The sequence below is a fragment of the Calonectris borealis genome, chromosome W (genome assembly GCF_964195595.1).
Source record: "Calonectris borealis chromosome W, bCalBor7.hap1.2, whole genome shotgun sequence".
Classification (NCBI taxonomy): Eukaryota; Metazoa; Chordata; class Aves; order Procellariiformes; family Procellariidae; genus Calonectris; species Calonectris borealis.
The window spans coordinates 54,683,194-54,703,769 of record NC_134351.1 but is presented as its reverse complement, the minus strand read 5'-3'; the positions used below and the strand labels follow the sequence as shown (position 1 = coordinate 54,703,769).

At 39.0% G+C, this 20,576-nt stretch overlaps 1 protein-coding gene and 1 long non-coding RNA gene across 3 annotated transcripts in view; one reads left to right on the top strand and one right to left on the bottom strand.

The window, feature by feature from the left end:
- LOC142074857 (single-stranded DNA-binding protein 2-like) overlaps positions 1 to 20,576 on the bottom strand; it is a 271,522-nt gene that overhangs the window by 30,394 nt on the left and 220,552 nt on the right. For both annotated transcript variants that reach the window (XM_075135771.1, XM_075135770.1), the window contains 4 exons: positions 11,352 to 11,411; positions 8,026 to 8,092; positions 7,764 to 7,834; positions 4,091 to 4,158 (listed from right to left, as the gene is read on the bottom strand). In XM_075135771.1, the coding sequence (XP_074991872.1) occupies positions 4,091 to 4,158; positions 7,764 to 7,834; positions 8,026 to 8,092; positions 11,352 to 11,411 (266 nt within the window). The remainder of the gene's footprint in view (positions 1 to 4,090; positions 4,159 to 7,763; positions 7,835 to 8,025; positions 8,093 to 11,351; positions 11,412 to 20,576) is intronic.
- Positions 1 to 20,576, top strand: part of LOC142074860 (uncharacterized) — a 602,395-nt gene that overhangs the window by 498,507 nt on the left and 83,312 nt on the right. The window lies entirely within an intron of this gene.

Genomic DNA, 20,576 nt, shown 5'->3' with positions numbered 1-20,576 from the left:
GCTCGTATTATGCGGTGCTTTGCATTTGTGGCTAAAACAGTGTTGATAACACACCAATGTTCTGGTTATTGCTGAACAGTGCTTACACAGCATCAAGGCTTTCTCTTTTTCTTCCCATTCTGCCCTCCAGCGAGTAGGCTGGGGGTGGGCAAGCAGTTGGGAGGGGACATAGCCAGGACAGCTGACCCAAATTGGTCAAAGGGATGTTCCATGTCATATAATGTCGTGCTCAGCAATAAAAACTGGCTGGGCATCAATTTGCTTCTGTATTTGCTTCAAATAGTATGAAAAAGCTCTTCGGTCGAGATAGACAGGGAGATTGCTTACCAGTTACTGTCATGGGAAAAACAGATTCAACTTGGGAAAATTAATTTAATTTATTGCCAGTCAAAATAGATTTGGGTAGTGAGAAACAAAGACAAAAATTAAAACATCACCTCCCCCCCTTTCCCAGGCTCAAACTTCACTCCTTTCTTCCCAAGTCTTCTATCCTCCCACCCAAGTGGCTCAGGGGGGATGGGGAATGATGGGGGGGCTACAGTCAGTACATGACAGTTTCTCTCTGCTGCTCCTTCCTCCTCATACTTTTCCCCAGCTACCAGCATGGGTTCTCCACAGGACACGATTCCTTCAGGAAATATCCACCTGCTCTGGTATGAGGTCCTCTACAGGCTGCAGGGTGGATATCTGCTCCGGTGCCATGGAGCACCTCCTCCCCCTCCTTCTTCTCTTACCTTGGTGTTCCCTCTGCTGTTTCTCAGTCTGTCTTCGTCTTGTCTTGTCTTGTCTTGTCTTGTCTTTCCCCCCCCAACTGGTGTTTTTGCCCTTTCTTAAATATGTTTTCACAGAGGCGCCACCAACTTCACTGATGGGCTCAGCCATGGCCTGAAGTGGGGCTGTTGCAGAGCCGGCTGGAACTGGCCATGTCCAGCACAGGGCAGCCCCTGACCTACTCCCACAGAGGCCACCCCTGCAGCCCTCCTCCCACAGCTCCCCTCCCGCTACTGAAACCTTCCCACATACACCTAATACAACTAAATTTATGATGTATATGCTCCTGTATTGAAATACTGTCTATGACCTCTCAGGCTGGTTGTTGCCATTTTTAAAAATAAAGGATACTTTTTCATCCAGAAAAATGTAAAATTATATTTGGCAGATATTTTGCTCTTAACCAGAACAGCTTCCTTTTGAGCTTTCATGGGAGAAAAAGCTGGATTTTAAAATGACAACTGTTTTTGTAGAGTACACATATTTTTATATTTTAACATAGCCAGAAATCCAAAAACATTGAATACAACACAGGAAAATTTTAATGTAAGAAAAAGATATGTCTATGTGAAGGCAAATGTAAATGAATATGCACTGTACATAAGGCAATAGGGAAGTTATCTTACATAGAAATGCAAGTACTATGTGACTTACACTGATATTTCTTAGCATTATATTATCCCTTACAATTTATTTGATGTACAAAGTATGAATTCTAACACATTTGGGTCCATTTATTGCTACTGCCCATGGGTTATCCTTAGATACACTCTGACTGATTTTGAATATTGGAATTGATCAGACAAGTCTTTACTAAGATTTCACACTATAAGGACTTCAGTACTATCAGATTTCAGACAAATTTGACAGCAATAACTTTACAGTAAGAAATCAAATTGATGTCCTGGAAATACAGTTAAAAGAAACCCAAACTACAGCATATGTTACTCCATTTGAAAGAGGAAAAAATATTGTTTGACAGTAAAAAAAAAGTTCTAAAAAATTATTCACATAGAAGGCATGCAATAATGGAACTCCTTACAGAGGTCTGTGATTCAGCATGTAACACAGATAAATATATGCTACAGCATAATATTCCAGCATTAGCACTTTGGACTCTCTTAAGCCTTTAATGTGCATTATATGGCAAGGGACAGTGTGAAGTCTTGTTCGAAAACAAGAAACAGTATTCTGTTCCCACTTTCAGCTGAACTGGAGTAAAGATGAGTTTGTAAGAAATGTAAAGGAGTGCAGCATATGCCTGATTGATAGACATAGAGATAGCTATGGTTACCTACTTCGTAATTACTACTTTATATAATGTTGCTCTCAGAAGAAATCATACACTGTCTCAAAGCTCATGAATTCCCTGAGTAAAGGACTGCAGTTCATGGTATCCCCTTCAACAGAACACACAAGTTCAAAGAAAAATGCTCTTCCCACATCACTGAATTAAAAGAACACGATCTATGTACATTTACTGACTCAACACAAGATGAAATGTGCTTCTTAAATACTGCAATAATGAAATATTAGTATTTCAACCCATAACCATATTCTTCTTTCTGGCAGAGGAGGAGTTCTTTTTTTCATCCAGGAACCCATTTGCCAATCTTTTTTATGTAAATACTGATTTATGTGGATAACTATCCTCAAAATATCTTACCTATCCTGAATTTTACTTATAGAACATTTTATTTTAGAAATTTGTATTTCCTTTTCTTATCGTAATATCTCCTCCTGAGGACAATCTATGTACTGCTTATATACTCGCACTGAATGTCAAATATCTAAATATTTTTTCTACATCGATTCTATTTAAAAGAAGAAATGCCTACCCTAGAATTGTCTTGAGTCCAATATATGCTGTCTATAATAGAGTAACAACCAACTTTAGATTTGATTTGCTTCGAGAATTCAAGTTTTATCTGGAAATCAGAATAAATTAAGGATATGTTGGATTAGATATTTTTCTAAAACTCAGTACCTCTTTTACTTTTTCAGGTTGGTAACTCTTTATTTGAAATGAAAATTATCCTCTCTTGCTTATGTTTCCTATAAACATAAAATAAAACTTAAAAATAAGAGTAAAAATTAGTATCTATGATATAATGATAACAAGCATATATAAATCTTCACTGTGTTTTCTGTGTCGATCTGCTGCAAACTCATTCTTGAAAGACAAAGGTGTAAAAGGAGTAAGAAAATAAAATGTTCTCTGCTTTAGATTGTAATATCATTTTAGTGTCTTGATATCCTGACTGCCATGCTGCCTTCTGTGACTACCCAGGGATTGCAAAATGCTGGTTAAAAAAACAGTGTAGTAACTTATGTAGAGGTAGGGCCAAGATACAAGAATCACTTGATAATCTCTGGCCTGTGTTATTTTGAATGTAATTATAACAGCCCCTTAAAATTTCTGAATCTCTTAAGAGAGAAATCTAAATAATGCAAGGAGCACCTTATTTTTCCCAGGCTTGCTAATCATAGAAACATCTCTTAGTGAACAAAGGATTTATCATAAGTGCAGAAGATTACTCATTTTGGGCTATTTGCTATGGTAAAATCCTTAGTTTAAATCTGGTCTACTGTAGATACAGTAATTTTACATCTGAAATTTTTCTACATGCTTAGGAAGGGTGTGTGTCTCTACAGGTGTAAAAGGAATAATGCATTCCAATGACCAAATCCACACCTGGAATAAATTCATATAGCTTAATTGAACTCAGTCAATTTACACTAAATGACAAACCAGCCTGAGAAGTACACAGAAATACTGAAGAACTTATATCTGTAATACTGTTCTATCCAGTTAGAGTGGAAATAAATGTAGTTACAGAAATAAAAACAGCAACAGAGGGAGAATCATCCACACTCTTTTTTTCAAATACGTGTCCTTTTTATAAATAGACAATGGCTTTATTTTGCTAAAATAATGTATTTATTTTGCAGAAAAGAAGCATACTTGTACTATTCTTGGCAAAATAATCAGAGAAAAAAAAAGGAAAACAATGTCAGTAAAAAATGCATACAAGCAAATATCAGTGACTATACTGACAAAATATTCCCAATATTTGAATTTTGACCTGTAAAAGAAACTCAGTATTTGTACAGACTTGGAAGGAAAGCAAAAGAGCCTGTAAGAGATGTGTGCAGAAGAATTGCTGTAGGTTCACTTTTTTTAATTGCAGTTATTATCCATCAAAGCATGTTTACTAACCAAAGCATGTTCTCCCTTGTCTTATGTTTATCAAATGTTATTTCTAGAAAGAAATAATGTTTTTTTCTAAACATTATAAGATTTTATTATTATGCTTACATGTTCATTCCAGGCATCCCCGGGCCACCTAAAGCATTCAGCGGGGGTCTCATTGCACCTCCATAGTTCTGCAATGATAACCAAGGGTCAGACTACCACAAAACAAAAAAAAACAAAACCAAAGAGGAGGGGGAAAGAAAGGACAGCAGGTTAATGATATCCCTACATAACTGCTGACTAGATAGGCCAATGTAATTCATTCTCTCAGGAGTTTCCATTGTTGTCTTAAAAAAATAATATTGTTATCCCCAAGGAAAAAGAATTACATGTACTACTCAAACAATATAAACACACTAAGAATACTTAAAATGTCAGTTGTTTCAGGAGGAATTATTTACACATATAGAGATCCGGTCAATGGCCAGTGAGGGGCAGGTTTTATAATGTATTCAACTTTTATACCAAGGGAGCTCAATCAAAATAAGAAATCTGGACTGTTCTGAGATTTCTACATTATAAAATTTAAATAAAATTATTTTTAATTAGATTTTGTTAATGAACAGTATATCAATAAATGCTTGTATGAAATTACACCACATATCACTTTTATAACATATAAAATAACCATTACATTTATCTTCTAATCAGTCAGTCTATTCTAATAAATCTAAGGTAACTAATATGAAAATTATTTAATATGATAATGAATGTCATAACAATGCCAATAAACATATTGCCCAAAGCCTATAAAATCAGAGTTTGTGCTTTGATAATATTATGGCAAAACCCTAGCAACTGTACTATTTATATGAAAAACTAAATTATATCTATTTTTATTTAAATGAATGCAGAGCAATCTATCTCACCTGACAAGCATAATTCACTCTGTAATCTCTGTTAATCGTGCTAAATTTTTCTGATATTCCAAAGGAATGGATAATAGCATATTCTCTAAAATGAACAGCTGTGCACTTTGAAGGGGGGGTGTTGTGGTTAACCCGGCAGGCAGCCAAACACCACACAGCCACTCGCTCACTCCCCCCTCCCCAGTGAGATGAGGGAGAGAATAGGAAAAAAAAAGTAAAATTCATGGATTGAGATAAAGACAGTTTAATAGAACAGAAAAGGAAGGGAAAATAATAATAGTAACAATGATGATAGAATATACAAAATGAGTGATGCACAATGCAATTGCTCACCACCTGCCAACCGATGCCCAGCCCATCCCCAAGCAGCGATCGCCCCTCCCCGACCAAACCCCAATTTATGTACTGAGCATGACGTCATATGGTATGGAATACCCCATTGGCCAGTTGGGTTATCTGTCCTGGCTATGCTCCCTCCCAGCTTCTTGTGCACCTGGCAGAGCACGGGAAGCTGAAAAAGTCCTTGACTAATGTAAACACTACTTAGCAACAACTCAAACATCAGTGTGTGATCAACATTCTTCTCATACTAAATCCAAAACACAGCACTATACCAGCTACTAGGAAGAAAATTAACTCTATCCCAGCCGAAACCAGGACAGGGGGGAAATGATTTATTTTAAAAAAGTCCTAAATAATTGTTGCTATTTTCCAATACTAGAACTAATACGCTCTACTTATAGTATAAACTACATATACTATAAACTATATGACTCAAGTTTATGGGTGTTCTCTATATTGGTCAGATTCACAAATCCATGTCAAAATGAAGTCATGAAGACCTGGGAGAAATCCAACAATGAGATTCAAAGTATTGGTCTGGTGCTGTATATACGTTGAGTGATACGAGACATATCAGTTACCTAGAACTGATCTAGAACTACGAGAGGATGTTCTGTTGCTGCAAACAAAAACCCCACACTTATAATTTCCTTCATTATTAGAAACTCCCAAAAGTGTCCCATAGATAGCTGGTTTGCAATAATAGGTCCAAAGGCTGCAAACTGATGTCATTTTCTAGATCCAACTGTGCCATCTGAAGATAGTATTATTCATAGCGGCTAGTCATCAAGCACTACTCATTCCTGCCTTTTTTTGTAGTGCTGGCAGACTGATTGGTGTGCATGCTCAGGCAAAAGTCAGCCAGATTAACTCAAACCACCTGTTTAACCTGAGTTATCCTAGATAATTTTGCCTGACATAGATTAGAGGATGCTCACAGTAACAACTCCTCTGTCAGAACTGTAGGGCAGTAACTGGTGGGTAGCCAAAGCAGCTAGGCACAGTAACATCTTCAGTTGGCACTACTGGATCTGGAAGAGGACACAGTCTTAATGTAACAAAACAGTAGTTCTGTATCTATTTTATTTCATTTTCACATCTTGATTTTGAGGGCTGAGCCATTCTCCTTATTTGGTCTGTCTGGTATCTCCCCTCTTTACTTTAGTTCAAGAATCATTTGTGTGGACCTGGGTTAAAGATCTTTATGGAATCCTGCAGGGCTGGAAGAATTCTACTCAAATGTACTTCTTGGTCATAAAATATTTTCATTAAGGCTACTGATACATAGGTTCCTTCAGCTGCAGCTATGCTCTCTGCAGAAGTTATTGCCCTAATTTGTTCCTTACAACTTTTTAATGAAAGTCACCATCTCCACCGTTTATCTGGTAGTTGAGTTGTTCATAAAAGTGCTCCCTAACTTCTGATGGTCAAAATGAGCCAGATTAGCCAAGACTTATTTTTTAAATATTTAAGATAACCCAATTGTTTTTGACTAGAATGCATTAGGGAGCATGTGAGAAGCTCACCAGCAGATATGAGGGACTTGGAATAAGTAGCCAGTCACAGATTGTAGGTAGCAGCCTGTTCAGTTGGCATAACTGCAGCTTGAAAAAGCTTGAACCAAAGCCTTTGGAGCTTTTCAAAGACTCGAGCATTTACAACTGTATACCACTTTTTGCTTCGAGTTATTTAGTTTGAAACAGTCTAGAATCATAAAATATAAAACTGAGGTAACTTTTCTGGTTTTGGAGGACTTAAGTCACACTATGTATGTCTTTACACTGAAAAAAATTGTTTACAGTCATGGTTTATATTGACATAAGTATATGACACAATCATATAGGCATCAAAGCATTTCTACTGGTAATAGTTTATAGAAGTTGGGAAACAAACATATAAATGCTATACTTGATATAAGCGTTTCTATACCAGCACATTAAGGGTTTTCCATTTACTGCCTGTGCAGCAAGGCAGCAGGCTGATTCTTGCAATTCAAGGTTGCTTCGCTCCTTGAAAACAGAGCTAGAGCTTATGATTGATAAGGAGGAGAAACAGCAGCGTGAACTTCAAATCTTACATTAAATTCTCTCTGGCACTCAACAAAAATCTAGATCAATAGTGGATTTGACTAACTTAATTGTATTAGATTAATTCTTCCCTCTTAAACAGTGCAATCAATTAGGTTGGGAGGATAAGGAAACACCTACTCAGTCCTTGAGCTCCTTTACAAATCCTTTAGTTATAACATACACTGCCTGGGGGACAAACATAACTTTTCTGAAATAAGTAAGTTACTCAAGTAAGTTTTAATTTCAACTGTTAATTAAAATAACTTATTCTTGAATTTGAGACATTGTACAGATGCAACTCAGAATTAATTCTATAAAAGAGATAAAATTTATTTTAAAATGGGATTAGAAGAACAGGTCCTGGCACATTCTATCTTCAACTCACAGAAAGCCAGAGTAATATAGTATAAGTACAGATCCTGTCAGTAAAAAGAGACATATATCCATGGAAGGTACCTGTGGTCCTAAAGGAACCATTCCTCTTGGAGGAGTCATTCTCTGCATTGGCCCACCCATGTTTGGATGCCCTGGAAAGAAAATTATGCAACTTGAACAGCTATGCAATATACAAGCACCTTCTAAAATAACTTTAACAAATAATCCCTTAGTTTAACAAAGACTTTACAAAGTTGCAGTAAGCTTTGAAACATAAAGAGAAAGACACAAGTTTGAGATCATAGTACTTTTGAACATTCCAAATAATTATTTCACACTTCACCTTGCTGCCGTGTTGGGTCCATCCCACTAGGCAATAATGGCTGACTTCCTGGGACACCTCCAAGTGCCTGCAGACATAGAAACAGTATTAAAAGGAGATAATACACTATAATTTGTGTTAAACATATAATACAGGTATTTTGTTTTTAATTCTCAGATGTTTCTTCCAAATCAAGAGCAATCTGGAAGAGTTAACTCTCCTAAATGCCTAAGACACTGATTATGGATTTGCACAAACAAAATCTTGGGCTTCCATGGAATTATGTATAAATAATCTCCAAAATATACTCTTGCCTAATTTTCTTTCTTTTTTCCCCAATTCTTCCTTCAATTTACCTTACCTATTTTTTAACCTCAGAACATTACCTATTTCTTGGTTACCTGGTAATTTATCATAAGCTTAAATTTTTATAGTTTTCCTTTTTAACCATTATTTTAACATCTTCCTTTAAGAGGCCAGAATGCGAAGATTGTGATCTTCTCTGAGAATGAGTCATAAATGAGCCAACTTCACAGCATTCAAAGGGTAAATTAGGGCTGTGATGTGAGTGATATTTTAGCTTCCACTCTGCCTTACTCTTGAAGGACATCAATGCTAAAATAAGCTTATTATCCATCTACAGAAGAGTAGTACAAGAGTCACAAAACTTGTTCCTAAATCTTGCCTTCAAGCATGAAGATATATTGTGTTGTTACCTCACCTCTGGTCCAAATCAAACATATTATTTTTAAATCCCCAGTTTTTTATCTGCCCTTTGAGTTTATAGTAACCTTTAGGTTTAAGGCCAATTTCTACAGTCTCTTACCTATAGTTTAGTCAACTAGAAAAATGTTGTTATAAATGGATCTTTGTAGCTGATCCATAAAGTGCTATTTAACATTTCAGAACAACACCACATTTTCAGTAAAAATGTATCTGGAGTGAATAAATCTGGTATTATGAAAGTAATCTACTCAGACAATAGAGTTATTGCTTACTGAGGGAACGGTTCAGTTACTCTTGACTTGGAAATACTGTGGTAGTTTGGGATATATACAAAGGGGAACCATATGCAAATACTCCAACGTTTATTTCCACAAGAGGTAGGAAATTCAAAATTAAGATCCACATTGTTACCTCATTTTAACACCTACTCAAAAGGTATTCTATTGTAGTATTTATGGAATATATATTAATCTGAGACTGCATAATTTAAATCAGAGTTTTATATTTACTTCAGTGGCTCCAAGTCAGGACGATATGCAAGAACAACACATGAAATAATACACAGAGAAGTGCCAAATACTAGTGAAGCAGGAACTGTTAATTTCTGTCAGAGATGACAGGTGATAAATAAGGACAAGGAGGGAGGAACTGCTGTAAGCCCATTTGACTGAAGACTTAACTCATGCAGTAATTAGTGTGGATAGTTACATAAGAGACTGCAGTTCCTTTTCAGTGTATCATATTACTTTTCAAGAAAACTGCACAGCACAATGCATTGCCAAGAGCAGATGCTCTTGTAGGACTAGATGAACGAGTACTAGAGGCACTTTAGGTGCATTAGTGTGATACTCAGTATATGCTAACTTTCCTTGCTAAAAAGCTTAAAACTAGCTCAGATATCCTTACACAGCACTGCACTGTGCTGTGTATGCATGCCCTTTGTTACACTTCCTTGCATAAGAAATATAATCCCTACTGCAATGCATTAAGGGATAGAATTATAGTTACAGTGGGAACTTTAAGTCTGATTTTTACTGACTTTCATGTAATCAAAATTTCAACCTTAAAGCTGCATTACAATAGTTTATTACTTCCACACACTGCCCATATATACTGTAACTTACAGTATGGCAGCATTGCCAAAAGCAGTAATTCATGAATGCAGCACAATGTAAATGAATTGCAAGAGCTGTAATTCACTAAGATTATGTTACAACTCTAATCTGAAAATAATGTAATGTACAGACAAAAATAGCTGAAAAATAGTTCTGAAACTAAAACTGGAGGTTGGTAGCACTTTTATAGCATTTACCACATCCAGTTTTTACCTGTCAGTATTTATACAATTCAGAAACGTAGAAAGAGAAATAAAAAAAGTGAAAGCCAAATGCTTGTGTATCTTTGGCTAACATTATTGAAAGGTGCAAAAAGCAGGAAGATATCCGATACTGACTTACAGTATATCTATAACAAATATTTAACTAAAGCCCTAATATTGCACTCTTATATTGTCCCTTGATGATCACTTCAGGAATGTTAAGTCACCTATTTCCCTTGTGAGAAAGTAGCTATGCTATAGATAACTTAACCTGCTCTCAAACTTCATCAAGGGGAACATTTGAAGAAGTCTTGCAACCTGAAGTGTCCAGCTCACTAAAATTTAAACTTCAACTTTCTGGCAATGTTGTGCCAGTGCTCAAGATCATTTTGTTGACATTGTGCCATACAGACATAAACAATAGCCAGAACTGAGGTTGGAGCAGAAGAGTCTCCTCATCAAGCTGTGACCACAAGAAAAGCAGTCCTGGAAGTCTAAGCTGCACAAAAAAACCCTATTCCAGCTATCCTATCAACCTTTCCCAATCTTTTAATTGACTCAGTTTCACTTTCAGAGCTCAGCTGATAATTTCCATCTGCTTATCTCTAACTTTTCATCTGCTAACTACTGTGTTCTCTTCATCTATCTACACTAAGGAGAACAAAAATGTAAAAATTTGTAAAAATGCAAAAGTTATCTGCTTCCAGAACCATCTTTTCACAGATGGGCCAATAAAGGTCTCTGCTGACAAACAGCAGCTCATTACTCATTCTGTAAGAGGCACAGTGTTCTTTATGATATCTTTACCTCACCAATAATCTCCATAACTGCAAAGTAAAAATACTTTACACATCTAACAAGGAATAGGAGGGAGTGATGCATTTTATGCATAATTAAGTAAAAAAATTCTCAATGCTAACTGCTTAATGTGGTTAGGAAAGTTTACAGAATATAACAACCATGGAGACATTCTGCCGCCTTCTCAGAGGAGACAGCACTGATTGGCTAAGGTTAATGAAGCACTGCACAAGACAACTATATTCTCCCTCTGTAGACAGGCTTAATGCACAATAAATTTTGAGGTGTAGACACTAATTAAGCATAGGAAAGTGAGCTGAGAGTGGTGTGTCTTATCACACACCATATCAAAATAACCATTTAATGGTCAGACAAAATGGGGTAGAGAGAAACTAAGTGAGTTTTGTATGTCAGAGAAATTGGTAGCCAACGAGAGAACATTCCCTGTTCTCAATACTGCACCATGCTCCTGGAACACAAATGTGCATCAGTGATAAATTCTTACCTGATTGGGTATTCTTAAAGGTGGCCTTGGACCTCCAGGGTATCGAGGAGACATGAAAGGCTATGGAAAAAAAAGTAGTGCTGAATAATTCAAGTTAGCTTGTAAATACTGCGTTGAGTCATTGGGCATATGGCTTGTGTCATGCTCAAAACTCAGGAATCCAGCTTACATGCTTCCACAGAGCATCCAGTACATTATTCTGCAATGTTTAGCTATAACTAAATAAATTTGAAGATCCTTAGTGTATCTATCTACTAAGATACATTATTTTAAAATATAAAATTTTGCTACAGCTATTGTGAAGGCAGATATAAACAACTTAATGCATCAACTATGAAGAATAAGAAACCATTTAGATCATATAATCACACATCTAATTTTTTGACTGGATAAGGGGGAATACAAAAGAAAAATGTTCTTGGAAGACTCAAGAGGTAAATAACAGCATAATAATTAGCAAATACTTTCCCTTCACTTTTTTATAATAATACAGTAAAATACAATACAAGATCTAACCTGTGAGGGCATGGATTTCAAGTTTATGTCATAAATATCTAGTGGTGAACTATATTAACTCAGTATTGTACTCCTTCCATCCCTCCATACGTAGCTCCATGCTCATTACAACTCTTCCTCTCTCAAAACCAAATATCCACTCAATTCTCATACCATCCTGCACTCTTTGAGATTCTAGTGGCTCTTCGCTACTACTATACTACTTTGTAGCCTAGAAAAAAGTTCAATCCCTTAAACTAGGTCCAGAAATAAATGATAAACAAATGGTAGCATCAGCAAATAGCTTTAACATCTCTACTTGTTCCATCTCAAAGTGCGACAGCAATCTAGAAATCTAAAACGCAGGGAGATTAGTGGCAAGTTTGAGATCTACAGGAAAAAGGCACAAACATCTGACTAAACATATGATGAAGAGGATTATTTTGGCAAGCAAACATACCTATAATTTCAGAAGAAAATGAAGACTAAATGTACACTTTGACTGTGAATACAGGGACAAAAAAGACTGTTTCCTTTAAGAGGGGAAAAAAATCTTTCCATGAGGTTTCCTCTCAAACCTTCTACTAATACACTAGCATCTTCTCTCCTGTGCCTAAATCGCTGGGCACTGGGAAAGCAAAAATGCCATAAAACTTTATGTTATGAAACAGGAGCTCACTTCCACTCATGAAACTGCCTAGCAGTCATAGGAGAAATGAGAGATATAAAAGAAAGGAGTCTCATAGAACTTCCCAAGAGAAATCTCTTATGACAAATGAGATATTGCAGAAACCCACTCTTTGGGATCTCTTGGAAATAAAACAAATGTACCTAACCAGAAACCATCTCCTCTGCTATAGCTAAGGAACACAAACAGGTCACTAAAACTCTATGGTCAACATCATTGTTTCATGAATGAATGGCATATTTGGGCTCTGTCAGCTGTACTGTGTTATAAACTGTCAGTTATCATCATTATTAGCAATCCATGCAATAATATTAGTAATAACTAGCAACATAATTATGTTACTAATAACTAGTAATATTTTTCACATGGTATGCAGAAAAACATTTACTGAACCTTTCACATGTCAGAATCAGATGAAAGTTGTAATAATAATCTTCTACATAAACACATGTTCCAAAAAGATACTAGAAAGAAATTTAAAATATAGAGGGTTTACAAACTGGAGAATAAAAGTTAAATGACAGTTATGAAAAGATTACATTAGTAAAAAGAGCCTTTGAAATTATGTGCTATAAAAGAGGGAGGCTTCTTCATGCCCTCTGTCTGATGGTGAGATTTTATGATAAAAAGAGAGAAAAAAGGATTGTGTGTGTGGTGAAGGTTGTAAACGTGATCCTTGTGAAGCAGTAAGAGTGGGAGGAAATCAGAATCTAAACAGGTTCCTTAAAGGTCAACTAATTGCATTCTATGGAGTGCAGCACATTAGTGTACTTGATTTACTATATTCAGCAAACAGTACTTTAAGTTTATTTACAGTTGTACATCTCATAAAAGAGATGTCAGCAATATCTCTCAAGTCAACCGTATTTTAACATAGTATCACATTACATGATATTATTATATAATAGTGCATAATTCACAGAATGTCTACTCTTTCAACTTTTATATTTCCTTTCAAGCAGGATGGAACTCATTTTATCACCTTTAATTCTAGCCATGTCCCCTCTCTTCCCAATGGGTTTACTGTTCTATTCAGTTTATAAAAATACCAAAAAAAAATGCAACATATTTTTGTACAGAATCGAAAGTTTATAAAAAGTGCTTTTCATCCTCATGTCAATGCTGCAGAAAATGTAAGAGTACAAAGTTCTGAAACAGATCCTCCCGCTGCATTAAGCAGAGGTTTGCTCATACAAAATCAAAATTTTACTTTTCAAAATATGACTCATTTTGTTTCCAATGCTGGAAAAAATGGTAATGCCCTGGAAAACCAGGAAACTACATGAGGATTAGGGGAAGACAATAGTTTAAACAGTTCAAAGAGGTTTAAAAAGAAACAAAAAATTTTCAAAATCAATGTAAATACACACTATGGACCTGCAAAGATCAGTCTGAGAGATATCTGTATCATTTAACTTTAGTCATATAATTTAGCAGCAGGAATTAGGTATCTTCATTCCTTGTACAACAACAACCCCTCAGTGGACAATTCAAAATGGCTTTAAAGGGACGTCGGAGGATTTCTCCCTCCTTATCTTTCTTACTGTTGGATGCTTGTTCAAATTAGCAATTTGGGAGGATGTTCTGCAAGTGCAAAGGGGCTGACATAGAGGATCATGTACCCAGCAGATCCCTGGCCAGTAGAATAGTTTCTAGGAGACTAACACATGTGAGCTAGATTAAAGTGACTGCAAGGACTGAGTGAACCTGTAAACCTGTAAAAGGCTTCACTGATCAATGACTTGAAAAAAGGACAGACTTTTTATATCCTTTCACATAAGCTTAAAAAACCATTTTCTTTTTATATGTAAATAGTTCACTATTTCTGTTTTGAAATGCAAAGAGATGTATATTACTGATTTTTAATTCACTAACTTATTTTGATTATTTTCACTATCTATGTGCTATTTAAATTCACTTTTTTTATAGCTAATGCTAGGCAGGAAAAGAAATGGAAAAGTTCTTTTTGCTCTGTCTTACTGTAATAATGCTCTACTAGAGCATTAGTTCAGCTCTACTAAAGCACAACAAGGCTAAAGGTAATATATTAGAATAATATGGATTGAGCTAATATAAGAATGAACAACTGCCACTAGATGTTATGACAGCCTTATATTACTTTGGTGGGTTGGATTTTGGGGGATATTTTTGCTTTATGTAAGAGCAATATGTAACATTTGTATTTCAAACATGCTGTCAACACATTATTCCCATGCCTATCCTAGTATTTGTGATGATCAAAACTGGTGAATGAAGCAAACTACATGACAATTCCTTTACATTATATACGCACTTTAGAAATAAGGTTTAGAGGTTAGCTCAACTAGAACAAATCTTAACAAATTTGCTACAAAACAGTAACACATTTAAAAACATATGTGCAAAAGCTATAGTCAGTGGTAGAATTTAATTTAAAAAAATCTACCAAATTAAAAACGTGAACTGTGAATTATAAACAACCTGTTTCCTCCAAATCTCAGTTGGCACTTGATGACTTAACTATTTAGCAGTGTCTCCCAGGTGAGTTAAGTACAATCTCAATGTTTTTATCTACCTGAGTGCCTTGAAAAAAAAAAAAGATTCTTTTATATAGATGCAGACATGGCAAACTTTTGGTCAGCCAGGTAATAAAAGAGGCGAAGATAACACTGGTTTCATTAAATATGCATTTAAATGTTTCTCATAATTGCACTGCAAAATTAAGCAACCTGAGTCAGATCTTCCGCAGTGCAAATTGTCACTAACTTGAAGAAACACAATGAATTCCATTGGATTAGAACCTAGAACTCTATATTTACCTATGTTAAAACTGAAAAAAATAACTAAAAGGCAAAGAAAATCCTATAAAACCAACACTTTTCACGTTTTTAAAAAATTAAACATACTTCAACGAACACAAGCTCCAAAAATTTCCTCTGGCCTTTGTTTATTTACTTAGTAAAGCTGATAATATAGACAAAGATCACAAAGAAATATTTTGTGAAAAGACAAATGTAATAAACCTCAATTTTTTTAGCTGATCTCAAGATCAATAAAGAGATAGATGGAAATGAGACAGCACTGTACTACCTGAAGAGTACTGGTATGTACCTGAATGCAACTTGCACTTAAAATGGATGCACTGGCATGTATCATAGAATAGAGGTGTACCAGGAATTCAAAATTTCCATGGCAAAACTTCTAAATGTTCAAGTAAATATTTTTTCATTCATACCATACCATGATATGTAAGGACAAAATATGAATTTCTTCAGATCTCATTGTCCTCAGGAAGAACAGAATGAAGCTAGTACTAAATACTTTGAAGATCTCACTAGGCCTAAATCTAACAGAACTTTCAAATATAACACTTCTCTACTGTACAGAACTAACTGTTGTGAAAAAAGCTGTCCTCAGACCAGAAACTGGAAATAAGATTGTTAAAATCTTAGCCTCTTTGAATTCTATGAACTAATCCCTTCTGATCACAATTGAATGAGTTTACCTCACCTTAGATTATTTTCATAGAATCATAGAATGGTTTGGGTTGGAAGGGACCTTTAAAGATCATCTAGTCCAACCTCCCTGCCATGGGCAGGGACATCTTTCACTAGATCAGGTTGCTCAGAGCCCCGTACAACCTGACCTTGAACATTCCCAATGATGGAGCATCCACAACTTCTCTGGGCAACCTGCTCCAGTCTCTCACCACCCTCATTGTAAGGAATTTCTTCCTTATGTCCAATCTAAATCTCCCCTCTTTCAGTTTAAAACTGTTATCCCTTGTCCTGTCACTACAGGCCCTGGTAAAAAGTCTCTCTCCATCTTTCTTATAAGCCCCCTTTAAGTATTGAAAGGCCGCAATAAGGTCTCCCCGGAGCCTTCTCTTCTCCAGGCTGAACAACCCCAACTCTCTCAGCCTTTCTTCATAGCAGAGGTGTTCCATCCCCCTGATAATTTCCGTGGCCCTCTTCTGACCCACTCTAACAGGTCCATTTCTTTTTTGTGCTGGGGGCCCCAGAGATGGATGCAGAACTCCAGGTGGGGTCTCACGAGAGTGGAGCAGAAGGGCAGAATCACCACCCTCAACCTGCTGGCCACGCTTCTTTTGATGCAGCCCAGGATACGATTGGCTTTCTGGGCTGTGAGAGCACATTGCTGGCTCATGTCCAATTTTTCATCCACCAGCACCGCCAAGTCCTTCTCGGCAGGGCTACTCTCAATCCCTTCATCCCCCAACCTGTATTGATACCGGGGGTTGCCCCGACCCAGGTGCAGGACCTTGCCCTTGGCCTTGTTGAACCTCAGGAGGTTCGCATGGGCCCACTCCTCAAGCCTGTCCAGGTCCCTCTGGATGGCATCCCTTCCCTCAAGCGAATCAACTGCACCACTCAGCTTGGTGTCATCCACAACCTTGCTGAGGGTGCACTCAATCCCACTGTCTATGTCATTGATGAAGATATTGAATAGTATTGGTCCCAGTACAGACCCTTGAGGGACACCACTCATTACTGGTTTCCACTCGGACATTGAGCCGTTGACTATAACTCTTTGGATGTGGCCATCCAGCCAATTCCTTATCCACCTAACAGTCCATCCATCAAACCCATATCTCTCCAATTCAGAGGCAAGAATATTGTGGGGGACCGTATCAAAGGTCTTACAGAAGTCCAGGTAGATGACATTCTTAGCTCTTCCCTTATCCACCAACACAGTCACTCCATCATAGAAGGCCACTAGATTAGTCAGGCACGATTTGCCCTTGGGGAAGTCATGTTGGCTGTCTCTAATCACCTCCTTGTCATCCATATGTCTTGACATGTCTTCCAGGAGGATCTGTTCCATGATCTTACCGGGCACAGAGGTAAGGATGAGTGGTCGGTCGTTCCCAGGGTCCTCCTTTTTAACCTTTTTGAAAATGGGTGTGATGTTTCCCTCTTTCCAGTCACTGTGGACTTCACCTGACTGCCACGGCTTTTCAAATATGATGGAGAGTGGCTTGGCAACTACATCAGCCAATTCCCTCAGGACCCTAGGATGTATCTCATCGGGTCCCATGGACTTGTTCAGGTTCCTCAGGTGGTCTTGAACCTGATCTTCTCCTACGATGGGAGGGACTTCATTCCCCCAGTCCCTGCACTGAGGTTCAGGGGCTTGAGAGATGTGGGAACAGTGATTGCCAGTGAAAACTGAGACAAAAAAGTTGTTGAGTACCTCAGCCTTCTCCATGTTGGTTGTCACCAGATCCCGTCTCATTTATCGGGGGGGTGTGTGTGTGTGTGTGTACAATTTTTTTTGTCTTCCTTTTCTGACCAATGTACCTGTAAAAGCCCTTCTTATGATTCTTCACATTCCTTGCCAAATTCAGCTCCAGCTGTGCCTTAGCTTTCCTGAGCCTATCCCTACACATCCGGGCAGAGTCCTTCTATTCTTCCCAGGATACACGTCCCTGTTCCACTGCCTGTGCATTTTCTTCTTACACTTTAGTTTGACCAGGAGGTCCTTGCTCAGCCACGCTGGTCTCCTGCCTTCCTTGCCTGATTTCTTACATGTGGGAATCGAGAGCTCTTGAGCTCTAAGAAAAATGTCCTTAAAGAGCTGCCAGCTCCCTTCTGCTCCTTTATCCCTGAGGGCAGTTTCCCAGGGGGTCCCACCCACTAATTCCTTAAACAACTGAAAGTTCACTTTCCTAAGTTTTAGGGTCCTGACTATACTTCTCACCTGGCCTATATCCCTCAAGACCATGAATTCCACCAGGGCATGCTACAGCCAGTCTTGTCCTCTCCAGGAAGTTCCTCTGCATTAGTGAGCAACAGGTCCAGTAATGCTTCTCCTCTGGTTGGGCTGTCTATCACCTGGATTAGGAAGTTATCCTCTATGTACTCCAAGAGTCTCCTGGACTGCTTGCAGCTTGCTGTGCTGCTTTTCCAGCAGATGTCAGGGTGATTGAAGTCCCCCAGCAGGCTCAGGGCCTGTGAGCGTGATGCTTCCTGTAGTTGAAGTAAGAACACGTCATCAACAGGCTCCCTTTGATCAGGTGGCCTGTAGTAAACACCAACCACAAGGTTTCTTTTGTTGGCTTGGTCACTAATTTTCACCCATAAGCTCTCAACCTGTGCACTGCTGTTTTTCAAGGACAGCTTTGTGCAATCAATCAATTTTTTTATGCAGAGGGCAACCCCCCCCCCCCCCCTCCTTCCTTGCCTGTCCCTCCTGAACAGTTTATAGCCATCTATTGCAGTGCTCTAATCATGTGATTCATCCCACCAAGTTTCAGTGATAGCAACCAGATCATAGCTTTCCAGCTGCACAGTGGCTTCCAGCTCCTCCTGCTTGTAACCCATGCTGTGTGCACTGGTATAGAGACACTTCAGTTGGACTGTCAGCTGTCTCACCTTTTTGGCAGAACCTTTTTGGAGGGTTGGGGGGCATTCCTCACTAATCTGCTAGGTGCACTTATCCACCCTGCTGCTTGTGAGTACACAAGTGTCACAGCTTTGGACACTATCCCCCAAGTTCGTTAGTTTAAAATGTGATTCACTAAGTCAGCCAATCTGCTAGTGAAGATTCTCCTGCCTCTTCTAGATAGGTGGATCCCATCTCTCCCCAATAATCTGTATTCATCGAAGGACATCCCATGATTGTAGAAACCAAAGCCCTGGCAATGACACCAGCCACAAAGCCAGGTGTTGATCTGCATGATGCGTCGACTTCTGTCTGCACCCCTATCCCTGATTGGCAAGACAGAGGAGAGGATCACTTGGGCTCCTGTCCCCTTCACTTGTGCCCCCAGGGCTCTGAAGTCCTGCTTGATCTTGCCCAGGTTATGCTTTACCATGTCATTGGTGCCCACATGAAAAAGAAGTAGGGGATAGTAGTCTGTGCTTTTTACCAGTTGTGGCAGTCTCTCTGTGACATCCCGGATCTTGGCTCCTGGCAAACAGCAAATTTCCCTTGACTGTATATCAGGCCGGCAGATATACACTCTCAGCAGAGAGTCACCCACTACTAGCACTCGCCGCTTCTTTTTGCAGCTTTTAGTGTGTGCAACTGGTGCAGTTTCTCCCTGTGAGTCTTGCTCATTGGCTTCATCCACTGCTAAGATTTTGCATCTGTTGCTGGTTGGTACATATGAGGAAATGGGGTGAAGTGATATCCTGTTCCCATGGGTCACCAGAGACCATGGCACCTCCTTCTCCAAGGTGCTGTCTGTTTGCTGTTGATGCTCTTTGTCTGGTAGTCCTTGGAGGTCAGTGCCATGGGGCCCTAATATTTCTTCTTGCAATGCCTCAAATAGTACTTTATTTCTTGTTCCCCCTCCCTAATACAGCATAACCTGCTGACTTCCTCCTACAGCTCCTCCACCTGCTGCCTGAGTGACTCCACCAGAGCACACCTTGCGCAGGTGGAGCTTGCACCCTCCTCCACCCAGGAGTGTGGGGTACAGACTTTACAGCCCTCCACCTGGACAGCAGCTTCCCTGATAGGAAGCTCTGTCTGGGTGGCTGCCTCTGCTCGTCCCAGGCTAGCCTGGCTAGGTAGATGGTTCCCAGCTGCTGCAGAGCACAGCCCTCACCTGATCTCTGCCACCATGCTTCCAATGATCTCAAAGCACTGCTTAATATGCCTTTCTAATTCCCTGGAGGCCTCAAGCTGCTGGGTAGGCTTGCACAGTCACCAGCTAGCTGGGGAGACCATCGGTGCTGCAGCCTAGGCCTGCAGGCGAGCAGAGCAGGCAGCAGCCCGACAACTGGTAGGGTGCGCCGCCCTTCTGCGCAAACTGCTGCACCGCTCCCCTCAGGCACTGCTCCCTGTTTGCACAAGCGAACTACCACGCTATGTCCTGGTCGCTGACGCTCCCTAGCGGTTTGAACTAGCCGCGGGGACCGCCAGCACCGCCTAACTCTCTCCCGCCCCTCTCGCAAGACGTGTCGCCTGCCGGCCGGTCCCTCCACACATACAGCCCAAGGGTGCCAGGGGCCCAGAAACCCCCTCAGACACCTCCCGGGGACCTCACGAGCCTCTCACTCTTCTCAGCACACAGCAACAACTGCTGCTGCTGT